Raw genomic sequence first — 26,257 nt, 5'->3', positions numbered from 1 at the left:
AAAAACAGAGTTGAAAATGGAGGGACAAAAGGATTTCACTGATAATATTCAGCACAGGTTAACGCTCTTATCAGACTATCTAGTTTGAAACACCAGAAGGTTCTGAGAGTCATACAAAAAGACAGAAACTTTGGAATAGAGATCCTACCATCGAAGATAAAGGAAGCTGGTTCATTCACCTTGGAGAAGAAACGATAGAGGGGTGTGTAAAAGGATATAAGATTTTTATCACCATCTCTCTTCTCTATTAAAGATCTCTCATCCCTACTCCCACCTCACCCTCACCCAAGCAGACTTCAGATCCTACTTATTTCAGTTATGAATACTTATCATTCCCTGGACAGAGAGGCTGGAATGCCCAATTATCTCTCCTTCTGTTAAAACCCCTCCCCTCCCCCAAAGTTTTTCAACCTGTTATAATCTCCCTCCTCCCACCCTCCTGGCCACCCATAAGAATGTGAATTTCCACAGGACATAAATAATCCACACTTTTTTTATCCTTTCATCACCAGCCCTTATGAGTGTCAACAAATATTTGTTGAATGAATTCATTTTCAAAGCATTTCATGAGAATCTATTATGGACAGAGGAATAAAATAGATAATATGTAGGCTTCAAAGAAGCTAAACATAGACAAGGGACTCAAAATTCAAAAAGGAAGAATGAATTGTCAATACTGTAGACTAATAGCTTGACTTCAGCTCCTTAAAATATCAGAGGATTGTTGAAAACATAGAAAGGAATAAAATAATAGTGTAGGGCTAGTGAGCTCATAGATTACAGATCATATCTGTATTATATAGTATTATCATTGTTTGGCCAGGGTTACTAGATTAATAGATATAGTAGAGATTATATGAGGTAATGCATATAAACCACTCAACCTAGTTCCTTAACACTAATAGCCCAATGAATAGTAGCTGCTACTATTATGATGTTAATGTTAGCAAATCATTTGACTACGTCACTAATGATGTAATAATTTTTAAAAAAACAGAGTACCATACAGTATTTGTTACGTGCCAAACACACTCTAAGTGTTTTACATACAATATCACATTGACACCCTCTACAAGGTAGATGTACTAGATTTAATAGTGTCCCCCAAAATCCATGTCAGTCGGGAACCCCAGATCCTTATTTGCAAATAGGGTCTTTACAGATGTAATCAGGTTAAGATGGTCAGACAGGATTAGGTGGGCCCTAAAGCCAATGACTGGTGCTCTTTATAAGGAGAGAAATATTTCAAGACACAGAGAAGATACAGGGAAGAAGGCCATGGGAAGATGGAGGCAGAAATTGCAGTAATGCTGTCATAAGCCAAGGAATTCCAAGGATTGCTGGTAACTGCCAGAAGCTATTTGGTTGGTGCAAAAGTAATTGCGGTTTTACTTTTAATGGCAAAACTAGAATCTAGACACATGAGTGTGTTTAGGGATGAGGGAAGACGATAACAATATGGCTCATCGTCCTTTGATTCCTCTTTCACCTGGGATCGATCCTCTTCCCAAACATGAAGAGGGTTTTCCTTGGGTTGTATTTGCCCTCAAATTTCCTCATTCAAAAATAATCTGTTTGCCGGGTGCAGTGGCTCACGCCTGTAATCCCAGCACTTTGGGAGGCCGAGGCGGGTGGATCACGAGATCAGGAGTTCCAGACCAGCCTAGCCAACACGGTGAAACCCCGTCTCTACGCAAAAAAATACAAAAATTAGCTGGGTGTGGTGGCACGCACCTGTAATTCCAGCTACTCGGGAGGCTGAGGCTGGAGAATGGCTTGAACCCAGGAGGCGGAGGTTGTGGTGAGCCGAGATCGTGCCACTGAACTCCAGCCTGGGCGACGGAGTGAGACTCCATCTCAAAAAATAATAATAATAATCTGTTTTACCACCTAGTCTCAGTGGCCAAGGGCTGCAGGAAAATACTCCAAATATACAATGTATGAAAATTGTTTTCTTCGTTCACTCCATTAGACTGAAATTTTAAGGGTAGAGACTGTTTTACCTGTTTAAGGGTGTTCTCAACCCCTAGTAACAAACATGTAGAAAAACAGCTCCTAGGAGATCTTACTGAGTCAGTAAGGAAGCATCAACTTCAGAGACAAACACTAGTAGACATTTAATGCAAAACAGGATCAGATCATGAAACAGAATAGAAAGTCCACAACAGGCAGACAGAGGGACAGACACACACACACACCACTGATTTTCCTTATTTTTTTTTTTTTTTTTTTTTTTGAGACAGAGTCTCGCTCTTTAGCCCAGGCCGGAGTGCAGTGGCACTATCTCCGCTCACTGCAAGCTCCGCCTCCCGGGTTCACGCCATTCTCCTGCCTCAGCCTCTCTAGTAGCTGGGACTTATAGGCGCCTGCCACGGCGCCCGGCTCATTTTTTGTATTTTTAGTAGAGACGGGGTTTCACCGTGTTAGCCAGAATGATCTCGATCTCCTGACCGCGTGATCCGCCCGCCTCGGCCTCTCAAAGTGCTGGGATTACAGGCGTGAGCCACCGCGCCCGGCCCCCACTGATTTTCAACAGAGATACAAAGGCAATTCAGTGAAGAAATGACAGTCTTTTCAACAAATGGTACGTAAACAACTGAATAACAACTGCATAATCATACGGGGGGAGGGAAGAGTTTCACTCTATACCTATGGGAGGCAGAAATGCCCTCCCCAAGAGGTCCACACCCTAATCCCCTCAAACCCCTAACGTGTTAAGAGAGTAAAAAGACAAATCACAGACTGTGAAAAGTGCATGCAAATCATATATCTGATAAAGGATTTTTCTCCGGAATGTATAAAGAACTCAAAACTCAAAAACAGCCCGGCCAAGTTCTCATGCAAGTATAAAGGCCTCAGGAAAACATCTTTAAACATACAAAAATCTAAGAATTAAAGTGCCTTAAAAATTTAAAACTGACCTTAAGTCCAGCCAATAAAGATGTAAATCAAAACAAAATAAAACAAAAAACCCCTCAACAACAGGAAAATAAAATACAAACAAAAAAATGGGCAAAAGTTTTAAATAGACACTTCACCAGAGAAGATACATGGATGGCAAATAAGTACAGGAAAATATGTTCAAAATAATTAGTCATGGAAAAATGAAAATTATAGCTGCAGAAGATATTACTACACAAGTCTTGGCAAAGATGTGGAGCAACTGGAACTCTGGTGGGAATGTAAAATGGTGTCACCACTTTGGAAAACAGTTTGTCAGTTTGCCAAAAAGTTAAACGTGTTTTTACCGTACAATCTAGCCATTCTACTCCTAAGTATGTACCCAAGAGAAATGAAAGCATTAAGGTCTACACACCTATGCAAAGACTTGCAAATGAATGTCCATAGCAGCTTTATTTGTAACATCCCAAAACTGGAAGCAATCCAAATGTCCATCAACAGATGAATGGATAAACAAACTGTGGGATGGCCATACAATGGAATAGCTATCCAGCATCAAAAATAAATGAATTATTCATAACACAACAACAGATGGACTTCAAAATAGTCTATGTGAAAGAAGCCAGGCAAAAAAAGGGGGTACACACTATATGATTCAATTTATATAAAATTCAAGGAAATGAAACTAATGTTGAGTGACAGAAGGTGGATCAGTGCCTGGGAAATGGGGTCTGGGAGAGGCAGGAGGGAGAGATTACACAGGAGCTGGAGGAACCTTTTCAGGGCAATGGAGCTTTACTATCTTGATTGTGACAGTGGTTTATGGGTGTATTCTTATGTCCAAAGTTATCAAATCCACTGCTTTAAATGTGTGGTTTATTGTATGCCATTTATATCTCGAAAAAGCTGTTTTTAAAATACAGTAAGAGAATTTTTCATATTTAAAAGGCAGGATATTTAAACTATATTAAATATATAAAAGACAGTGGTACTAACAGCTTGTATTAGCAGGAGACAAGGGTAAGGTGGGGTTTCTTTGGCTGCCTTGCAAAGAAATGCTGAGTCAAGTAAGGGCCAGTGGGCAACGAGGGCGGAACCGCTTGTCCCCGTGGTCACCTGAGGGGCGTGGATGGGAGCTGGGTGGAAATGGGGGGTGAGAGGAAAGCCGCCCCCAAAGAAGAGCCGGGGCAGGGGCGCCCAACGCTGGGGCCCAGGCAGGTTCTTCGTCCTCACTTCCTGACCCTTTCTCAAGAGTCTAGGGACCAGATGGATCCATCCTTGGAGCCTGCTTTCTACTTCTGAACACAATGAGCAGTTTGTGTTTGAGGGTTTGGGGAGGGGGTGTTGTTTTTTCTTTATGTTTTGTTTTTTGTTTTGTGTATGAGTTGGGTGGCATAACCCACACGTAAGCTGCGACGTCCAATCAAGAACGAAAATGACCCCTCACAATCAGTGATCGGGAACCACCTGCCACAATCACTAGGGAAGTGACACAGCCGGGAAACTCCGCCCCTCACACCCCCGCGCGCTCGCGCCGGCCGCAGCCCCACAGCTCGCCCCCCCTCTCTCCTTCCGGAAACAATCCCTGCGCGGGCGGAAGGCGGGGTCGGCCCTGGCCCCGCCCACAGCATTTCCCTTCCTCGGCCCAGCCCCACAGCGCGCAGCTTCGGCAGGGTGGCTTTACGGCCGGAGGAGAGGGTGGGTCCCAGACCTGAGGTAGGAGGCCGAGCTGAGGGGCGGGGAAGAGGCTTTTTGCGGCAGGACGTAAGTGACGGCGAAGGCGGTGCGACAGCAGCTGGAGGGCAGAGGAGGCGGGTTTGTGTTTCCCGGGCCGAACCGGGTTGTGGGGGGCGCGGGGCCTGGGCCAGGCGGCAGCTAAGGCCCGCGGTGACAGCATGGGTGAAGGGGAGCGGGGCAGAGGAGGCCTTGGGCTGTTTTCGGCGGCGGGTGGGGGCGAGGGGCTGGCGGGTCAGAGTGCCGGGTCCAGGCCGGGGCTCTGACTCGCGGTTGGTGTTCCCCCGACCCCGCAGCGCGGGGTGTCCTGTCCTCGCCATGAGGCCGCAGCAGGCGCCGGTGTCCGGAAAGGTGTTCATTCAGCGAGACTACAGCAGTGGCACACGCTGCCAGTTCCAGACCAAGTTCCCTGCGGAGCTGGAGAACCGGGTACGCAACCTGGCTCCCCACGACTGCTCTGGCGAGGGAGAGAGACTCACCGGGGACGGGAGGGGTGTGGGCGACAACCGGGCCTTTGAGGGTCCCGCAGTTCTGGGGAGGGCCAGGCACAGAAGGGGCCTTGGCCAGACGTGTAAGAAGAGAGCCACTAAGCAAGACAGGTGTTTGGAGGAGGAAGAATAATATAGGCCGATCGCCGGGGTTGACGACCTTATGGAACTTTGTTGCCCGGTGCCGGGAATCTGGTGTTCCCTTGCTGCACTCCCCCAAATCCCCACCCCGGCTTATTGTCGGCAGCGATGAGGAGCCAATTCCTGAGGCTCCAGGTCGCCTCAGTCACCAGGTTGTAAGCTATATCCTCCTACCTCTCCGCGCAAGATAAATCATCATCATTCTCGTGACTGGTGTTTGCTGGCTCTGTGCTGGCCGCACTGTGTGGCTGAAAGGGTTTATTAGGTGCATTGCCAGGCGGTGCGTTCAGGCTTTCTTGGAACCTTAAAGACGTAGGGCGTTAGATAGGCCTGGACAGGAAAATGTCTCAGAACAAGGCCTTAAACTTGTCACATTCACTGGGAGCCACCTGTTTTGTCTTGCATATCAAAATGGTCATCAGGATATAGGTCCTTTGGGCAACATTGCAAGCAAAAATGGAAGAATGGGATTTGCTTCCCCTTCAGACCTAGCAAAACGGTTTTTTTTAAAAAAAAATCATTGTATCTTGTTGTAGAGGTAATGGAGTGTGTGCGTGCTTGCCTGTGTTTTTGTGTGCCCACATATGTACATTCAACCAAAGATTCTTTTGGTCTTGACCCATGTTACGTAGATTGTGTTTCCCATTCAGGGATCAATTTCTGGTTAGCTGGAAGCAGGTTTTGTGGCTCTCTCCTCTGTGACAGGGAGGGCGAGGGCCTGAGAGGTGATTAGGCATTCCTTGGGTGTGGGACTGAGAGATGCTGGTCATGGGATAAGTGGGTGTGGATGAGTCTGTGTAGAGAAATGTGTAGCAGTTATTTACAGTCAGTTTGCAGTGAGGTGGGTTGCACTGCCCGATTTCAGTGGTTGGGAAATCAACAATGATCCATTATAGTTTCCTTCAGTTTGACATAACCATGGGCAGGTTCATGGCCCAAATATGTTTCTTGAATTGCAGATTGATCAAATATGCCTTTAAAAGATGGTGAGGTGACTTGTTTCTGAAATGCCATTTAAATGCTGCAGTATGTTGTCAACTATGTTATGAGTTAACTGAGCGTGACAATAGGTGGAACTATCTACAGTGGTTTGAAGAGGTAGAAATTCAGCAAGTGGCCAGTTGGGTAGAGCTACTGAATGTTGTTTTAAAATAATTTAACATCACAGATGATGTGTTTTACATGTTAAGATTGAATCTGGCTGGGCCCGGTGGCTCACGCCTGTAATCCCAGCACTCTGGGAGGCCGTGGCGGGTGCATCACTTGAGGTCGGGAATTCAAGACCAGCTTGGCCAACATGGTGAAACCCCATCTCTACTAAAAATACAAAAATTAGTCAGGCATGGTGGCGGGCACCTGTAATCCCCGCTACTGAGGAGGCTGAAGTAGAAGAATTTCTTGAACCTGGGAGGCGGAGGTTGCAGTGAGCCGAGATCATGCCATTGTACTCCAGCCTGGGCGACAGAGCAAGACTCTGTCTCAAAAAATAAATCAAATAAAAAGATGTACGTGGAATCAATCAAATGTTTTATTTTTAAGCCTCTTACGGAAACTATGACATACAATTTATGTACTTAAAAATCAGAATATAAAGTATTCTTTTTTACCTCAATTATTTGGACATTAAAGATTCCTGTGCTTTAAGGTTTTAAAGCAACACTTACACCTCATATATTTGAGCTAAATGTGTATACACAGAATCAGACATTAGCCTTCCACTCTGTGTGTGGCAGAGCCTTTATTTTGTAATCTAAGTGCAAAAGCACAATGTAGTTACAGTGCTCCACTGATTCTTGTCAGGAAATTGATGTTTCTAAATTCTGGAGTCCTTTTACCTCTTTGACTCTGTATAGCCCAGAACTGCTTGTGGTACTGAGTACTATATGGAATGTTACATGGCACTATTCAATTGTGCCTTTGAATTTCTTTTTTCTTTTTAAATGTTTGGGTTAAAACACTAGCTTATGCTTTAAACCACTAGAAAAGCTCTGATTGTCTGTGTATGTGTGTTGAGATTAAATTTAAATTACAGGTTTAAACTTTCCTTGCTTTGATGAAAAATTGAAAGGTTTCTGTTTCTCTACTACTTACCCTAGAAATTTTACTGATTGCTCTGCTATTGGAGCTGATTTTCCTTTTGTGAGAACATCACACTTGGCAACATAATAGAGAAAGTGACTAATATGCAAGTGTTTTGTATTATTTTAAAGCATTTTAAAAAAATACACACACATTTGTGCCCTTTAATTTGGGAGTAGGATAGGTTCTGTCTGTTAACAAGTTCATTTTCTCTGCTGCCCTTTAGAATGTAATACTTTGATGCTTAAGCGATTTGTTGCCAGAACAATTCCTTAAAGGAAACTTTATTCTCATTAGCCTTAAAATACAGATATCTTAGTTACCCTTGGTCTGGGTAGAAGAATGAGTGAACTGTAATTGAGGCATTTTTTCCCTTTAAAAATGTCTCCCCATCTGGTTAGTAATTACCTTTGACCTGCCACCCTTGATACGTGATCACTGCATGCTTCACCATGCTTTCTACTGTGTAGTTCACAGTAATTCTGGGAAAATGAGCCTGATTTCTCTTTCCATTCTGATTTTTGATGTTTGTGGGTCCAAATTTTATTTGGCTCTGACTTCTCATATATCTAAATTTTGATAGAGCTCCTGTATCAGTGTCCAGGAACCTAAGGGAGAACACTGGCCACTGTTTTTCATAGCCTAAAGGTAGTAAGATACAAATGCCAACATTTGTTCTCTTGAGCCCTTTCTTGTGAAGTTTGTCGTTTGCCTTTATTGATGCCTTCTGTGATTTTTACCCTTTATTTCCCTTTTTTAAAATAACCTTTCAAAAACTTGTTGGCATTTACTTTTCTTTAACCATTTATCCTTTTTTTTCTTTTTTTATTAACCTTTTTTTGTTTGTTTGTTTAACTGAGATATGATTTACCTCTAACCTATAGGGCATTGTAATCTCGGAATAACGCATAAGAATTAAGTGTTTCTGGCTGGGCATGGTGGTTTGCACCCAAGTAATCCCAGCTGCTCTGGGGGTTGAGGTAGGAGTATCCCTTGGGGCCAGGAGTTCAAGACCAGTCTGGGCAACATGGCAATACTCTGTCTCTAAACTTAAAAAATAATAATAATTAGGGTTTCCGGGATAAATAGTAATTCTGATATGGAAGAAATAAGATGTTTCTGGGTTGAATCCCATGGTTTTGAATTGTATTGTAAAGAAATATAAATAATTCAATGACTTATAACATAGGCACATCAAATGTGATTGGAATTATTTAGACTTTTGTAGACTTATTGGTGGATAAACTGAAGGCATTAATGTAGGCATAATTAGGTGAACGTAACAGCTTACCATTTTTGTTTGCTGAGCTCTCCTCAGTCTGTTTTCGTGAATGAGAACTCTGACAGTTTCCCAGATGACCAGCCTTGACACCACATCTTCAAGGGGTAGCTCAGTGAAGAAACACTGCCCCTGCGTTTAAAGGCCGTCTTGACCCACCTAGCCTTTGTCCAAATCTCTAATATTCCTGGAAATTTAAAGTAACTCCTTTTGAAAAATGGGTAGAGCCAACACCACTTTAAAGTTTGCATTAAACTCATGCATGCCACTAGCCCACTGACTCCTCACATTTTCCACACAACAGACAAAACAATGACTACAACTGCTTCTAACTTAAAGAGTTGTCATAGCTTAAGGATGGTCATGAATTGTTTTACACTTTAAAAGATTATGTTCTTGAGGCCAGGTGCAGGTGGCTCTTCGGGAGGCCACGGGGGTGGATCACATGAGGCTAGGAGCCTGAGACCAGCCTGGCAACATGGCAAAACCTCGTCTCTACTAAAAATACAAAAATTAGTAGGGAATGGTGGTGCAAGCCTGTAATCCCAGCTACTCGGGAGGCTGAGACACGAGAATCACTTGATCCTGGGACCAGAGGTTACAGTGAGCCAAGATTGCATCACTGCACTCCAGCCAGGGTGACAGAGTGAGACTCTGTCTCAAAAAAAAAAAAAAAGATTACTTTCTTGGGAATAGTGAATAGTAGGGCTCATACTGTATGTTGAGGGTTTTTTTTCTTTCTTTCTTTTTTTGAGACAGGGTCTCACTCTGTCACCCAGACTGGAGTGCAGTGGTGAGATCTCAGTTCACTGCAACTTCCACTTCCCAGGCTCCAGCAATCCTCCCACCTCAGCCTCCTGAGTAGCTAGGACTATAGGCATGCACCACCATGCCTGGCTAATTTTTGCATTTTTAGTAGAGACAGAGTTTCACCATGTTGCCCAGGCTGGTCTCAAACTCCTGAGCTCAAGTGATCCACCCAGCTCAACCTCCCAAGTGCTGGGATTACAGGAATGAGCCACCACACCAGCCTGATTTTTTTTTTTTCTGAGTCGATTTCTATTATAAAGAAAGATTTAATAGGTTCACAGAGACAGGAAAGGAGAAAAAAAAAAGCCAAACAAAAAAGTCTTTTAAATAAGGACTTCATAAAAGAATTCATACGTAAGTAGTTATTAATTTTAGAAATAAGGGAATCCTTATGCAAGAGAAGGCCTAGAGTGCAGACAGATAAGAATGGCAGTATTGGATGATTGCTCTCCTAATGGGCCTTAAAAGTCCTGGGATGAAGTAGCAAAATTTGAAATCTGTTATACAAAGTACTATTAGAAGACAGTAAAGTAATATTGGAAGAATAAAGTAAAAGCAGATGATTGAGTGAAACAATGGATGACAGTACAGGTTCTTTCTTATGTGAAATATGTGGAACCAGAAGTATTTCAGTTTTGGGGGTTTTTTTAGATTTTGAAATATTTGTTTATACTAATGAGATATCTTGGGAATGGGATCCAAGTCTAAACACGAAATTTATTATGTTTTATATCCATCTTATAACCTGAAGGTAATTTTATACAATATTTTAAATGACTTTATGAGACAAAGTGTGTGTACACTGAACCATCTTATCACCCTTTGTGAGCATGCTTGCATGGGAGAATCGGGCTGTGCATGGAAAAGATACATGGCAGCTGATGGGGGCTGGAAGGGTCTTTTTACCTTGGGGACACTGAATAAACTATGTGTTGTGCGCCTGCATTTTGACTGTGACCCCTCACATGAGGTCGGGTTTGGAATTTCCCACTTGTGGTATCATGTCAGTGCTCAAAAGTTTCAGATTTTGGAGCCTTTCTGACTTCAGAATTTAAGATCAGGGATGCTCAACCTGTGGTAGTATTAGTGTAAATTTAAGATAATGGTGTCACCAAATAGAAAGAGGTAATAAGAATGACTTAATGTGAAAAATTGTTTATTAGCTTGAGATTTTACTTTAACAAATTTTACCTTATTTAGTAACAAGATAATTGCTTCAAAAGAGATAGACTGAGTAAACAGAATATAGAACCTACGCCTTTTGATCCTTCTGCTAAAATGCCATTTTTTTTTTGCCTAGTAAATTCCAGTCTTTAGTTACTCAATTTAAGATTACCTGCCCTTCCCAGATAAAGGGAATTTCTCCTTGCTTTTGTGTCCCCACTAGACTTTATATTTGCCTATATGATAGTACCCTGTCAGCTTATTGCTTTTTTTTTTTTTTTTTTTTGAGACGGAGTCTCGCTCTGTCACCCAGGCTGGAGTGCAGTGGCGCAGTCTCGGCTCACTGCAAGCTCTGCCTCCCGGGTTCACGCCATTCTCCTGCCTCAGCCTCCCCAGTAGCTGGGGCTACAGGCACCTGCCACCATGCCCGGCTAATTTTTTTTGGTATTTTTAGTAGAGACAGGGTTTCACCATGTTAGCCAGGATGGTCTCCATCTCCTGACCTCGTGATCCGCCCACCTCAGCCTCCCAAAGTGCTGGGATTACAGGCATGAGCCACCGCACCTGGCCAGCTTACTGCATTTTTATGTTTACATGCCTGTTCTGCTTGCATAATTAAACTCTTAAGGATTGAGACAGTGCTTTATCTTGAGATTTTTCATAGTATCTGATAGTAGGCGCTCAGTAAGTGTGAAGCTAAATGAATGGAAAGAGGAATAGAGCCTAAAGTTACTTGAAATTTAGTAGAAAGAATAAAGAAGTACCTTATTGAGCCTTGAAGCTATCCAGTATTTATAAGAGGGATAAAATTAAACAAATTAAGCAGTTTTGGTAACTTAGGCCCAGATTTAGTCACCAAAAAAATTGTCAACTACTGGCTAAGAATGGTGAGAAAACAAGATAAATTAATGATAGCATGCATTAGTAAGTTGATTTTTTTTTCCGAAACTTATTTTTAAATATTTTCTTCTCTACAGATTGATAGGCAGCAGTTTGAAGAAACAGTTCGAACTCTAAATAACCTTTATGCAGAAGCAGAGAAGCTCGGCGGCCAATCATATCTCGAAGGTTGTTTGGCTTGTTTAACAGCATATACCATCTTCCTATGCATGGAAACTCATTATGAGAAGGTAATGCTACATTTGTTTTCACAAAAATGTCTTAAAATCCTGAAGAAGGCAAATTTATTACACATTGATGCTTACATGGTGATAGTTGCCGTAAAATATTTAGGGACATTTATCATTCAAATTGTGTTGTTCCTGTGTACAGAGGCACATAGTCCTGAGTCTTTCAAAACAGGTTACAGTTGGTATGTCCACTTGCAGATGATGTGTCAATGTTCAGACTGGCCTACACTTAAGAAGAATGTAGAAAATCTATATGTTCTCTTCCTACTCAGCTTTCTGGGAATGTTTTTACTTTATTTCCCTAAATTTCACTCTCTTCTCCCACCTGAGTTCTTACTTTCTCTTTCCAGCTGCCTACTAGCTCCTGAATTGCTGATTTCTTAACTTAAGATGACCAGAAGTCAAACCTCCCACCTCCCCATTTTGTCAATAGCACCCCTGTCTTTTCAGTACCATCTTTGGGCATGAGGGATGAAGAAGAGGGAAAAATTAATCTGTTTTCAAAGACTGAAGTATCTTTCATTTTCCCAGTCATTAACTTTTTGTGATTTCCTCTGCCACTATCCTGGGTTATGCCCTTATTCTGTCTCTCCTAGACTATTGAAATAGTCTGACTTGTCTCATTTCTTCCCTCCTTTTGCTTTTCTAAACTATCTGCTGTTGTTTTTATAAAACGCAGATTTACTTCCCCTACTACTTCTGCCAAGTCAGAGACCTTCCCTGGCTTCCCATGTTTTACCACTGAGTAAAGTTCAAGGCCCTGCTCAAGTTGACCTCAGCTTACCTTTCCAGCGCTACCTCCCATTCCTTCCTTCACTTTCTCCCTCAGCCAAACTCCATCCCTCACTGGTCAGCAAACATAGCCACTGTGGTTCTCCTCCACTTGGAATGCTATCTTCCCAGGTTCAAATCCCACCAGTCCCTTAGGTCTCACTTCCATCTAACTTGTTCTCTATTTTAGTCAGAATTCTTTCTCTTCTCTTGTGTCCCTACAACATTTTATTTGTATCTGTTTTCTGGCACTTGCCTCACTCTTCTTTGGAATGTAGCAGTTTATTTTCTTGTCTTATTTGCCTTTCAAGTATGTACTTTTCTTGAGGACAATGCCTTAACCATTTTGTTTTCCTCTTCATGCCTAACACCATGCTTTGGGTATATCAGGCACTCATTGAATGTATGTTAAATAAATGACTGTAAATTAATCATGGTAAGCCCCTGGTATATCACTAAATTCTGACAGTGCTTAGAAAACGAAATGCTGTAAGAATATATTATGCCCCATCTGATAGAAATGTCTTACACTCCATGTAGTGGAGAGTGCATATAGTTGCAGCTAAAGTTTTTGGAGCTGTTGGCTGAAAATGCTGTTGTATTCTTCATTACCATCCTGTTCCATCTCATATAAACAGGTATATTTAAGTATAGTTATTTATATCCTTCCCCATGTTGAAACAGGAAAAGTTCTCTTGTCCCCCTTGCAGGGCGTGTGATGGGGTGTGGCTTGCTTCTTCAGTACCCTGCTGCTCAGACCTCTAGGAGAGCATACAGATGGGCAGGCTGTGGGGCTCCAACCCCACAGCAGTGTCTAGGGGTGAATGTTTTACAGCTCCTGAAGCCCCAGTGGGCATATGTTACAGGGTGCTCTTTTAGTTTAGCCATCCATAGGCGGCTTGTGTTAGCTCAATTAGACCCCTGCCTTATCACAAGGGCAGAGGGCTTTCTGTATCCCAGAGTTCTTGCCTTGGTGTACCAGAAGAATCGGATCACATGTGGGCTTGGAGAATGAGTGCAAGGTTTTGTTGAGTGGAAGTAGCTCTCAGCAGATGGGGGAGCCAGAAGGGAGATAGTTTTCCCCTGGAGTCAGGTCGCTCGATGACCGAACTCTTCTCCAACCACCCTGGCCAAACTCCACCTGATTCTGCCAATTGATGGCCTACTGGTGTGCCAGTGTGCTCATTCGCCAGTGTGTTCCTCTTGACATCCAGCCACCCTGTGTGTTCCTCCACTAATATGCACCTCTTGACATCCAGCCGCCTGTTTGTCTGCCTGCTGGGGTCTCAGGGCTTTTATAGGCACAAGATAGGGGTGTGGCAGGCCAGGGTGGAAATGCAGCATTTGGGCAGGAAAACAAAAATGTCTGTCTTCACTACTGGGCACAGGCCTGGAGGTGGAGCGCTAGCCAGGGACCATGCCCTTCTCTACCCAGCACTTCCCTGCCTGCTTCTGTATGATTTAAAGGGACCATGCTCTTCCCTTCCATATCAATACACAGAGAAGCTTTCATTCCTGTTTAACTTTCAAAATCAGAAGTTATCAAGGCTCAGTGTCAGCTTTCAGTCTGTTTCAGTGTATCTCCTCTCTAATAATATGTTCAGTGAGTGAAGGCTCAGGGGATTTGTTTGCTCAGTAACTATTGAAAGCCTACTATGTGCTAAGCAAAGTGCTGGGACATAACGGAACAGGGCGAACATGGTTGCTGACCTTGTGGAGTTTATAATTAAGTGGTGAAAGCTGATAATAACAAGGAAACAAAGCCAGCAAAATTACACATTATGGTAAGTGCCTTGAAGGAAGCAAACTGGCCTATGGTTGAAAATAATAGGCGGGACCTAATCTAGGGTGTGTGGTCAGAAGAGGCCTCTGAGGTGGTGACATTTAAGCTGTTGCATGAAGGATGAAAAGCCTGGGGCATTAAGGCAGAAAGGTGAACATACACAAAGGCCCAGAGAGCTTGATGGACCCTGGGAACTGAGAGAAGGTGATGCACAGGAGAGGAGGGGCAGAGAATGATGGGAGGTGGATTTGGAGAGGTAAGCAGGAGCTGTAACATGGAGTGCCTAGTCCATGGAATGAAGTGTAGATTTTATTTTTAGTGCAAGTGGGAAGCTACTCAAAGGATTTAATCAAGAGAGTGACGTGGTGAGATTTTCATTTTATTTATTTTTGTAATCGAGACAGGGTCTCACTGTGTTGTCCACACTGGTCTCGAACTCCTGGGCTCAAGCAATCCTCTCACCTCAGCCTCTCAGAGTATTGGGATTAAAGGCATGAGCCGCTGCGCCCAGCAAGATTTTCATTTTAAAGAGATCTCTTTGCTTTGTGGAAAAAAGGCATAAGAATAGAAGTAGGGAAACAAGTCAGGAAGCTCCACAGAAGTCCAGGCAAGAGTGAGATAGCCTGGATTAGGAAGGGAACAGGGGAGGTGCAAAGAGGTGACCAGCTCCAAGGGATATGTTGATAGTCGGCATGAATGTAGGAGGGGAGGGTAAAGCTGAATTCACATAGGTAGAAACTTTATCATCTGGAATGGCTATTTACAGAAGTCCATAATATTGCTAATTTAAGGTAGAAGCACATCTCTTGAGTATTTTATTCATGCTTAGTGAAGTATTAAAAGGCTTGAGTTGTTATTACATTTGTTGATAAAATTTTAATTGTATTTGTCAAAGTGTATTTGCTGAAATAGAAGTACTGATGTCATTTGTAAAAAGAAATTGGTAATTGGGTGCTAGTCAGTTTATGCTAATTATGAGATCTTGGACAAATTAATATCTCTGAATTCTCTCAACTATAAAATGTATATTAGAATTAATAATTTTCCTTACATGTGGTTAGTGCTTAATAAACAGTGTTTTCTTGAGGTCGATTTTTTTTTTTTTTTTTTTTTTAATTGAGGCAGAGTCTTGCTCTGTCACCCGGGCTGGAATGCAGTGGTGTGATCCCGGCTCACTGTGACCTCCACCTCCTGGGTTCAAGTGATTCTTGTGCCAGTAGAGATGAAGTTTCACCATGTTGACCAGGCTGGTCTCAAACTCCTGGCCTCAAGTAATCCACCTGCATTGGCCTCCCAAAGTTCTAGGATTATAGGTGTGAGTCACTGCACCCAGCACTCAGCCTTTATTACTTAACTTTTTAAAAAAAAACTAGAGATGGGGTCTCACTATGTTGGCTAGGCTGGTCTTGCACTCCTGGCCTCAAGCGATCCTCCCATCTCGGCCTCCCAAAGTGCTAGGGCTACAGGCATGAGCCACTGTGCCCAGCCAAGATAGATTTTAAATGAAGTTACCTATGTAAGTTTTAATCAGATATTTGTGAACTCACATATGATTTTTTATTTTCAAGTATAAGTAATCTTTTAGCCAGCTGCTAGTTTATTTGGGTGCTGAAAACACTTAGCAGCTCTCAATTAAAACCCTTCCAATTATTAAATCTTGGAAGATGGTCCTAAATACCAGAAATACAATGGAAATTGGTTGATCCCAGTATATGTTTTAGCTTGGATTTGTAGACATTGTGTAAGGTCCTATTTTATAGGTCTAAGCAAGGCCCCTTTTTTTTATAGAGCAAATGTTACAAAGCAAATAAAGACCAAATAAAATTAATCCAGAAACCAAATTTAAGGCATGGCGACATTTTAAAAATAGGTGATATTTTGTAGAAACTGAGCATGGATAACTAGATTGTGCAGAGTTAATAACTGGAATGATCATAGTTAAGATATGATATACCTATACTTTTAATAGAAGTGTGCATTTGTGTTTCGATAAAGTGATTAAAATGTAAGCACAGCTGCCCTCTCCCTTTCCCAGTTTGTCTCTGAGGAATTTTTGTGCTATTATTTTCTACTGACAAAAGGATGGGGTTGAGTCATTTAGTCTCTATTGTTTTAAACACCGAAATTCCTAGTCTACAAACAGTAAGCCAAATATAACAGTGCTTATACTTTGTCATGTGTGTTAAATTTTTTGAAATTGTAAATAGGCCTTTTAAAACTCACTAGAACAATCATGCATTTTTCCCTATAATGTGCTATTTATTGATTTAAAATGAAGATAAAGACTTCAGTGTTATTTCTCTATTGTTGCTACCCATGATAATTAGGGGACAAATGGGCTCGTGGAAGGTTTCCCCTTTCAGTATCTCTCCGCCTTGTTCATGAACTAGAAAACATCCCTTCTGCCTGTGTGCTGTAATCTCTAGAAGGAACACAGGAGAGAACTTGGGTATGTTCTGAAAACAGTTAAGATGTGGTGTTACTTAGCCTCAATCAGGCCATTTTTCTTGAAGGTCTGGAAGGCTTTCTCCAGTTGAATATCCTCAGGGAGGACAGTAGTTTTTCCAAGGTTTGATTGTGTTTCACTTTGTAAATATTATACAAATGGAAGTTTTGTTGAGGATTTGAAAGTAGCAGATAACTTTGTTAAATATTATGGTTTGCTTTGACATTGATTTACCAAAAATAATAAAGTGTGAATAAAATGTCAACATATGATTTCTTGGGGGTGAGAATGGCGCTTTGTCCTTTTTGAGATTGTGATATGAGTTTACACCTATTAATGCTCTTCTGCTATTAAAGAGACTTTAAGAGTTTTATCGTTTGTTTTAATTTTTATTTTATTTTTATTTTGAGACTAAGAGTTTTTAAAGCATCTTGTTAAGGGCAGTGTTGCCTTCACCACAATAGTATAAGAATATTTAGAGCTTATACAAAAAGGAAAACTAATTGTTTTCTTTCTGAACTGATACCCAAGTGCATATCAATGTTACTAAAGTTTATATAAAAAAAAAAAAACTTGCCCAACAAAGTTATGCTTGAACCAGATAAAAGAATGATGTTGCTGTTTCTTTGCTCGTAACCTGTACTGAGAGAAAGGAGATGGAAAGCTGTTCTGAAGGAATCCTTTCTTTGAAACCAGCCATGCAGGCATTTTTCTGAGTGTCTTCCCTAGTATTAATGGACTGGAGTGAAGGGAGACTGAGTCTCCAGTTTCCAATTCTGGCAGGTGAACTGAGAAGGAAATTGGAAGATTGAGAGGCCTTAGTTGGGCACCTTTATGGGCTACTTCCTTCTATTCATTATTTTAGGATGATTGACAAACTCTGATGTGAAGATAGTGCCTAAGGGGGTTTTTTTGCTCATAAAGACCAAGCACAGCTAAAATTCTTTGAATGCTGAAAATAGGAGAATGATACATGCATTGCTTCAGGTAATTAGATGAAAAAACAAATCTTTTATTTAGAAATAATACTCCTAATTTATTATGTAAGAACCATGCAGATTGCTCTTTCAATAATCTTACGCTCTTTTGAAGAAGCATAAAACATGAGATTTTTTTATCCCCAAAAAATATTTGAATAAAGTGTTTAAATTACTTTTCTTCAGTTAGAAAATTCTTTATACGAAACAGGTAGAGTTTTAAATTCTAAATCAGTTTATACCAAAGCATCTAAATTGTGACATCCTAATTTGTTAGTTTGGTCTGTATGTTATATAAGCCACACTTAAATCATTGCTTAATTTCCAACTTTATTTTCATACAGTTCTTTTTTCCCTTTAAGTTGTAATCACATTTGTGACTTCATCATTTGCTAATAGTGTGAATTTAAGGAAATATATAGTAATTTAAAGAACTGGATCAAAGCCTCTTTTGAACATTAGAGCCAGAAAAAAGTTATGATGACTTCGAGCCTGAAATAAAACATGTAACTCTTTGATTTGGGATGTAGCTATTAAGATTTATTTTCTTCTAGCTTATCTGTCTCAGAATTGCCTTTATTAAAGCTGGAGATTTGGCAATTTCCAGAAGTTCCTTTGTATCCTATCTGGTTTTTGTCTACATTTGCTTTGACTTTTACAAGCTTAATACTAAACTTATAAATTGAGGTTCCTGTCTAGGAAATGAGCAAACTGCAGAATAGCACTACGTGCAGTCATGGAAATGACATAAGACACTTGTATTTATCAGAAACTCCCTGGCAGCTAATGCCCACATGCTCTACAAAGGAAATAAACTTCTTAGTTTTGAAATAATGGGGCTACCTTTTGTTATAAGCCCACCTTATATCATTACTTTAAATTGATGAACATGTACAAAGGAGAGAAGCAGTCCTTTAAGTTTTGTAAAAGGCAAGGCCAAGAACTGTCCCTGATTTTAGAAGATGTCACATTAACAGCACTTTATGAATAGGAAAAGAGAAGCTTGAGCAGCCATTGTGTATATAACCATCTGTGTGTTTCTCCATATGCAGGATTGAGGTGACTGGGAAGTAGGAAGGAGTGGGTTGGTTCTCATCGTGCCATTGTATGCTTTTGCATTTATTTACATTGTGTCGAAGATATTTTTGACTGGAAGAGTCCCTCACACTTGGCTGTATGTCATATGCAACTCATGTGAGCCAAGTAATCACAGCTGTATTCCACCATATGAATATCCATGTGACTTGCCTTGAAAACGAATTCCCACTGCCTATTTTGAGATCTCACTAACACTTAAAGGGAAATCTGATGAAGTTTGTAAAAAGCTGTGGTGTTTCTTTCTGTCAGGTTCTGAAGAAAGTCTCCAAATACATTCAAGAGCAGAATGAGAAGATCTATGCTCCACAAGGCCTCCTCCTGACAGACCCTATTGAGCGAGGACTGCGAGTTGTATCTTTTTAGTTCGGATGAGAAAGTCTAAATATTTATAACAAGAAAATGTTGATATTGTTTGGCATTGGCTAGAGAGAATTTAACTCCCATCCTGTATTTGCCCTAGGTAGTTTCTGTGTGAATTGCATACCTACTGTAAACCCCGCGTCTCCAACAATTTTTTTTTAAAGCATGTCCCTCCTTCCATTGCATGGTGCAGGTCTCTGTGGTTTGTTTACTATTCTTGTCACCATCTTTCCTGGTGGTTCTGAGGGCATCTTGTAGTAATAATGGGGGTAGTTTGAGTAATGCATTTCAGCTGCAGAAACCCTGAACCTGAAGCCCCTTTGAAATGGATAAACTCATAATGTGTGGTGAGACTTGTCATCCAAATGAATTGCAGTTTCATGGGTTCATCTGACTAGTTGAAATCAGTTACAGCTGCCAGATGTATAATTTCATTACCTTTGACATACTGTGCATATTTTTAGAGGCAGTAAGCTTTGAAAATCACTAAGTGAATTTGGTAAATAAAATTGCAAAAAACTAATTTAGCTTGATAACTGGAGTAATGGGTAAATAAATTTTTTTAAAAACCTAGGTCACATAATCCCAGGCCTTCCAGCTGATAATAATTTCAGCAGTTTTATTATACTCTGCAACAATAGTTCTTAAACTTTCAGGGGTCATGAACCCTTTCCCAAGAAAAAAGTTTTCATATAATTTCAGGGTATTTTTAAATCCCTGAATTCATTACCTTCGTGGATTCTCAGTTAAGAACTCCCTAGTTCAAGAAATAAAGCATCGTTTTCAGAATTTATTTGTTTTGTTTTCAAAACATAAGTTATCAGTGTTTGGGAAGGAACTACATGTGGACTACTATAAGTAATTACATTTCTTAAAATTTTCAGCAAATTGGAGAAAGCAAACTTAAGTAGGAAAAATGTTTAATAATTGAAAAATAAAGCAAACTGAAAGCAAAGCAAAGTCTGCAGATCACACCCTCCACCTTGCCAAGTCCCCCTTTATGTGTTGTGTCCTGTAGTGTGTTTTCTTAACAGCCATGCTGTTTAGATTGAAATTACCATTTATGAAGACAGAGGCATGAGCAGTGGAAGATAAACCGAAGAATTAAAGGTAAATATGAAATGATATGGCTTGTATGCAGCTTTTGCAAGTTTAGAGGATGCATGAATATTCTTCCCCGCATGGTAAATAAATCATTAAATCACGCAGTTAAATAACAGTATATTTGCTGTGTTAGCTTAAGCTAGTCACTGTATTAGCTTGATATTTAAAATGTGTATTCGGCCCAAGTTCTATTTGGTGATAGAGAATTTAATTCTGATTTTTTTTCCTGCTGTATTGTGTTCAGACTGGTTTTGTTGTTACTTTGGTGGGGGAATGGGGGATGGCAGTTACTTGGCTTGTTTTAATATTTCAAAACTATCCTAGACATATAAATACTTGGGTTTTGCATATAAGAATGAGTTCAGAGATGTCTACCTATATGACAAATGGCTTTAATAAGCAAAGGAACATTTCAGAGGGGAGTGGGGAGATTCTGAATATTTCATTTATTATGTTTAAGTGGCTTCAGACCTCTGTGGAAGAAACCTTACCTACTGAGTAGAAACATAAATTTCATTCCTTTGTTTAAAGTGTTAATGTCCTTAAATATCCAGATGCTGCCCTTTAATGAGTAAGAAACAAATTAATGCTACTAAGAATCTCTAGGCAGAGTCACGTTGAAGCCCTAAGTACTTTAGCATAGCCTTCTAAGTGACAGGAAGTAGCACTTCACTATTTCTGCCAATTTCAGTTACGTGGTCTTCCTACAGAAAGTGTTCTGCTGCTGCGCTTTTCTAGTTGACTGTGCTTATAGGTATCTGTCACTAATTAATAGACAGCACAGACACAGAATGTACCAAAGCAGACACATGTCTTCCTAGGGCAACATCAATAACAGCTACCATTTTGAGGGCACCTACTATGTGCCTGGTATTGTACAAATGGTACTTCTGAATCTCACAAGAACCCTACAAAGTATTTCCCCATTTTATAGATGAGCACACTCGGATACAAATAGATTAAATGATGTTCTCACAATCACACAGTTAACGAGTATTGGGATATGAACCCAAGTCTGATTGACCGTAAAACCCCTGTCTTTTACACCGTACTTCCTCTCAGTACTTGCAGCAGCAGGAACATGGAGAAAGGGAAGAGTTCATCAGATAATTCTAGAGGTTTATCCCCTTCTCTTCTTTTTCAGTACTTTAAAAAAGAATACATTGTGTCTGCTCCTGTATGATTTATTCAATCCTGTAAGCCATGCAACATTCCAGAGCTGCCTTCTTTAGCACTAGTGAATGTGTCACCTGAATTCCTGAAAGCCAAAGATCTAAATCATGATATCTATCCTCTGCCATATGTTGTATTTCCTTAAAAAGGCTTTGTTTTGGAATACTTAGTGTTACTTGTCCATACACTTTCTCATGTACAATTTTCAAACTGATACTTCTCAAACAACCAGCAACCTTCTGTGTGGCTTTTGTTCCATGCCAGGTTTGTATATCAGTTGCAGCTGCGATGACTTGGCACAGCCCATTTGTCATGACTCATTTTGCAGCTATTGTGTAATCATGTGTTTTTCTGATGTGTGAGGTTTGAGCAATTACATACCAGAGGCTAATCTATCAATATTCAAATAACTAGAATTTTGAAATGGGAGATTTACATTAATAACTTCTGGATACCGTCTTTCATGAATGCAGATATTTTTGTTCAGCACAATTTCGTTTTGGGATTTGGGTGTTCCCAAGGTCCAGGATGCAATGTGGGCTGAGATCTTAGAGAAGGGAAGGAAACTCTAAGCATAATTTATTCAATTCTTCCATTTTTCTTCAGTCTGCAAGGTGTCTGCAATTTGAAGCAATATGTGGGAATTTGTGACTTAACAAAAGACTACACAAACATGAGGATGGCCTTTATTTTTAAAAGGAGCTTTAAACAAAAATGCCTTTCTTTAAGCTTAATTTTTATAATATCTTGCATATATCTTTATTATCACATTGTTATTGTTACATGCACTGGTGTTTTCTCTCTGGATTAAGATTGCCATCTTTATATAAAATGGAATACATGATTATTCCATCACAACTAGTGATAATAAAAACAGCTAATGTTTGTTGGCACATCTGTGCCAGCACTATTCTAAATGCTTAATTTTAATCATCACAACAACCCTGTGAGGTAGATATTGTTATCCCTGTTTTTCAGATGAGGAAGCCGAGGCAGAGAGAACTTAAGTTGCTGGCCCAAGGACGAACAGCTAGTAGACAGCAGTCAAGGCAGCGTGGCTCCGTGGTGATGTGCTTGGTCAGAGATCTGAATATATAGGACTTAGATTTGTAGACTATTGAGCTGTAGACTCATTTAGACAAATGGTACCAAGATATTTTAGTAGATAAAATTCTAGGTTAGTAGGACATAGACCACATGTTATAAGCTGATATCAATTGATGGAAGAAAAATGGTTTTGCAAGTTATTTTCAGGATCTCTCTCAAACCTTTACTTCTCCCTCTAATTACAGATCCCACTTCCAGCCGGGCCCCTCATGTATCCACTGGCCGACCGCAGAGTGTCCCTACCTCCTCTCCAGAGCATCATTCCTTTCTATCTGCTGCCAGAGCCACGGTGCCATTTACTCCAAGGACTCACTTTCTAAAATTCCACACCTGGAGTGACCTCTAGTCGCTCAGCATCCACTTTGTGTCTCCAAATTGTGTAGGACTCTGTAATCTTTTGATTAGTTTCTGAGAAAACACAATGAAGCACTTCACTTTTTTTTATTCAAAGCCATTTAATAAAACACAGTTGGTCAGCCCAGTGCAAAGCTTGTTATCTGCCACCAGTACATACCATTGGTTCTCTTCATTCCTTGGGCCAGCTTCTCGGGTGGCTTTAGACCTCAACAAGCCGTATCTTCACCAGTGTTCTATCTTGTTCCCCTAAATTAATAAAATGTTTTTCTCCAGGATTTTGGTGAGGGTTGGCTGTGGCTGTCGTTTTGCACCTCCCAGATTTCAAAGAATTACCGGTTTTACCATGACTCAAATCTTAAGATCTGTTTCTACTATTCAGTTCCTCAAACTGAAGCTTATTGAAAAAAAAATGTATAATGTTATTTGTTTTATTATAGCAGTTATTCCTAATTAAAGCAGTATTTAATGCAATTTCCAGTTATTTCTTTGGAGAATTTTATGTCATTGTTCCATTACCTTGAATGTTGGAAAGATGTGATACGTGCTACTTGTTCATCACAAAAATCAGTAAGCACAATAAAGTGGATGCCAAACCATCAGACACATAGATGTTCCCGCTGTGTCCCTGGATATGGAATAAGCAGGTATAAAAAATATTTTAATTATAGTTTTGTTATAAATATAACTTATGAGAAAAAAATTTGATAGGAATAATACTGTATATTACTAATTTTTAACTATGCCTAAGGCAAACCTTATGACCCACAGAATTTTCTCATATACAGTATTCAGTGCACAGAAATCTTATGATTGGCTCAAGTACAGTAAGTTACTTCTCGGTAAAACTCTCAAGTCTGAGTCCATGTTTGTAGCTCTGCTTTTGGCTGTACGTTCCTAGGATCGGGGCTGCTTATGCCTTTCGTTTATCCTTGGGGTTTGAGAGCGCTGTATTTGGGAGAGAGTTTAAAAATACATTAGGAGAGGGAAACCATTAAAAGTTTCACTGTCAGAGATATTGTAGGTGCTAATACTGGATTTCGTCTCAGATTTAATTTCTTTTATGGGTCTGTTAGTCATTCAACAAATCCCATAAGTATGTGTTAATATTTTAATTGTGTAAAACTCATTTGTTACTTTACAGCCTGTAATAGTGTGTCTGCATTTTCAACCTGTTGCAATAACTTTGCTGAAATATTAACACATTAATAAAACTTTTCTTAAACAAATTGTGTCATATTTGGTGGCATTTGGTAGTAAATGATGGTAAAGTGGTAAATGATAGGACACTAAATTTGTCAGATAATACTAGAACTGTAGTAGTGTACCGTACAATGTAGCTTAGTGTTTTAAAATAAACATCTTATATTTCTATGTCACACCTCTCAATTTCTTACCTGCTTTATCTTACAACAGCAGGTATATTATAAGTAAAAATTAAGGAGTAGTCGTTGACAAAGCCTGCTCTCTTCCCCGGACAGCATGAGCTTCACCACTCCCTCCACCTTCTCCACCAACTACCAGTCCCTGGGCTCTGTCCAGCCGCCCAGCTATGGCACCTGGCCGGTCAGCAGCGCAGCCAGCATCTATGCAGGCACTGGGGGGCTTGGGATCCCAGATCTCCATGTCCTGTTCTACCAGTTTCTGGGGCGGCTTGGGGTCTGGGGGCCTGGCCACAGAGATGGCTGGGGGTCTGGCAGAAATGGGGGGCATCCAGAATGAGAAGGAGACCATGCAAAGCCTGAACGACCACCTGGACTACCTGGACAGAGTGAGGAACCTAGAGACTGAGAACTGGAGGCTGGAGAGCAAAATCCAGGAGTAACTGGAGAAGAGACCCCATGTCAGAGACTGGGGCCATTACTTCAAGACCATCAAGGAACTGAGGGCTCAGATCTTCGCAAATACTGTGGACAATGTCCACATCATTCTGCAGATCGACAATGCCCGTCTTGCTGCTGATGACTTTAGAGTCAAGTATGAGACAAGAGCTGGCCATGCGCCAGTCTGTGGAGAGCAACATCCATGGGCTCTTCAAGGTCATTGATGACACCAATGTCACTCTGCTGCAGCTGGAGACAGAGATGGGCGCTCTCAAGGAGGAGCTGCTCCTCATGAAGAAGAACCATGAAGAGGAAGTAAAAGGCCTGCAAGTCCAGATTGCCAACTCTGGGTTGGCCGTGGAGGTAGATGCCCCCAAATCTCAAGTCCTCGCCAAGGTCATGGCAGACATCAGGGCCCAATAGGATGAGCTGTCTCAGAAGAACTCAGAGAAGCTAGGCAAGTACTGGTCTCAGCAGATTGAGGAGAGCACCACAGTGGTCACCACACACTCTGCCAAGGTCAGAGCTGCTGAGAAGACACGGAGCTGAGACGTACAGTCCAGTGCTTTGAGATTGACTTGGACTCAATGAGAAATCTGAAGACCAGCTTGTAGAACAGCCTGAGGGAGGTGGAGGCCCACTACGCCCTGCAGATGGAGCAGCTCAACAGAATCCTGCTCTACCTGGAGTCGAAGCTGGCACAGAACTGGGCAGAGGGCCAGCGCGAGGTCCAGGAGTACGAGGACTTGCTGAACATCAGGGTCAAGCTGGAGGCTGAGATCGCCACCTACCGCCGCCTGCTGGAAGACAGCGAGGGCCTCAATCTTGGTGATGCCCTGGACAGCAGCAACTCCATGCAAACCATCCAAAAGACCACCACCCGCCAGACAGTGGATAGCAAAGTGGTGTCTGAGACCAGTGACACCAAAGTTCTGAGACATTAAGCCAGCAGAAGCAGGGTACCCTGTGGGGAGTAAGAGGCCAATAAAAAGTTCAGATGTCAAAAAAACATCAAGGAATAGTTCATGGTAATTAAAAAATGTATATTTTTTTTGAGATGGAGTTTTGCTTTTTGCCCAGGCTGGAGTGCAATGGCACCATCTCGGCTCACTGCAAACTCCGCCTCCCGGATTCAAGTGATTCTCCTTCCTCAGCCTCCCAAGTAGCTGAGATTACAGGCGCCCGCCATCATGCCCAGCTAATTTTTTTATTTTTAGTAGAGACAGGGTTTCACCATGTGGGCCAGGCTGGTCTCAAACTCCTGACCTCAGGTGATATGCCTGCCTCAGCCTCCCAAAGTGCTGGGATTACAGGTGTGAGCCACCACGCCCAGCCTAAAAAAACATATTTAAAGAAATAAGACATGGGCATGTTTCATTAGGAAAAAGGCATCACAGTTATTGTTACTATCTTGGATCACCTGATGACTCAGTGCAGTTTTATTATTTTTTTTTCTGGGTACATAGGTGTCTATATTCACGGTGTACATGAGATGTTTTGATACAGGCATGCAATGCGTAATAATTACAGTATGT

The 26,257-nt window shown here is 41.2% G+C and overlaps 1 protein-coding gene and 1 pseudogene across 9 annotated transcripts; both read left to right on the top strand.

The window, feature by feature from the left end:
* Positions 1 to 4,493: 4,493 nt before the first annotated feature.
* GOLGA7 (golgin A7) lies at positions 4,494 to 24,128 on the top strand. Of its 9 annotated transcripts, none has more exons than XR_008667986.2 (7): positions 4,507 to 4,665; positions 4,932 to 5,064; positions 11,574 to 11,726; positions 19,051 to 19,152; positions 20,209 to 20,271; positions 22,417 to 22,515; positions 22,731 to 24,128. XR_008667986.2 is itself a non-coding variant. In XM_004046942.3 (6 exons), exons 2-5 carry the CDS (start codon positions 4,954 to 4,956, stop codon positions 20,254 to 20,256), a joined length of 414 nt encoding a protein of 137 aa, XP_004046990.1. In that variant the 5' UTR covers positions 4,494 to 4,665; positions 4,932 to 4,953; the 3' UTR covers positions 20,257 to 20,271; positions 22,731 to 24,128. The 9 variants fall into 9 exon arrangements, 6 of the variants coding, with proteins under 6 accessions (XP_004046990.1, XP_004046989.1, XP_055205195.1 ...); XR_008667985.2 differs by having other exon boundaries at positions 4,565 to 4,716; XR_008667987.2 differs by having other exon boundaries at positions 4,584 to 4,716; positions 20,204 to 20,271.
* A 323-nt stretch (positions 24,129 to 24,451) lies between these two features.
* LOC101135081 (keratin, type I cytoskeletal 18-like) lies at positions 24,452 to 25,671 on the top strand (annotated as a pseudogene).
* The last annotated feature ends 586 nt before the right edge of the window (positions 25,672 to 26,257 follow it).

Source organism: Gorilla gorilla, chromosome 7 (genome assembly GCF_029281585.2).
Source record: "Gorilla gorilla gorilla isolate KB3781 chromosome 7, NHGRI_mGorGor1-v2.1_pri, whole genome shotgun sequence".
NCBI lineage: Eukaryota > Metazoa > Chordata > Mammalia > Primates > Hominidae > Gorilla > Gorilla gorilla.
Note: the sequence above shows the minus strand (reverse complement) of the source record. Positions and strands in the feature narration are given on the sequence as shown.

What these genes read in the sequence shown, in the direction of transcription:
- GOLGA7 (XM_004046942.3), top strand. Translation starts at nt 4,954, where the DNA reads ATGAGGCCGCAGCAGGCGCCGGTGTCCGGAAAGGTGTTCATTCAGCGA. An exon ending in CTGCGGAGCTGGAGAACCGG is followed by an intron (nt 5,065 to 11,573) that starts GTACGCAACCTG and finishes TCTTCTCTACAG; the next exon opens with ATTGATAGGCAGCAGTTTGA. An exon ending in TTGAGCGAGGACTGCGAGTT is followed by an intron (nt 19,153 to 20,208) that starts GTATCTTTTTAG and finishes CATGCTGTTTAG; the next exon opens with ATTGAAATTACCATTTATGA.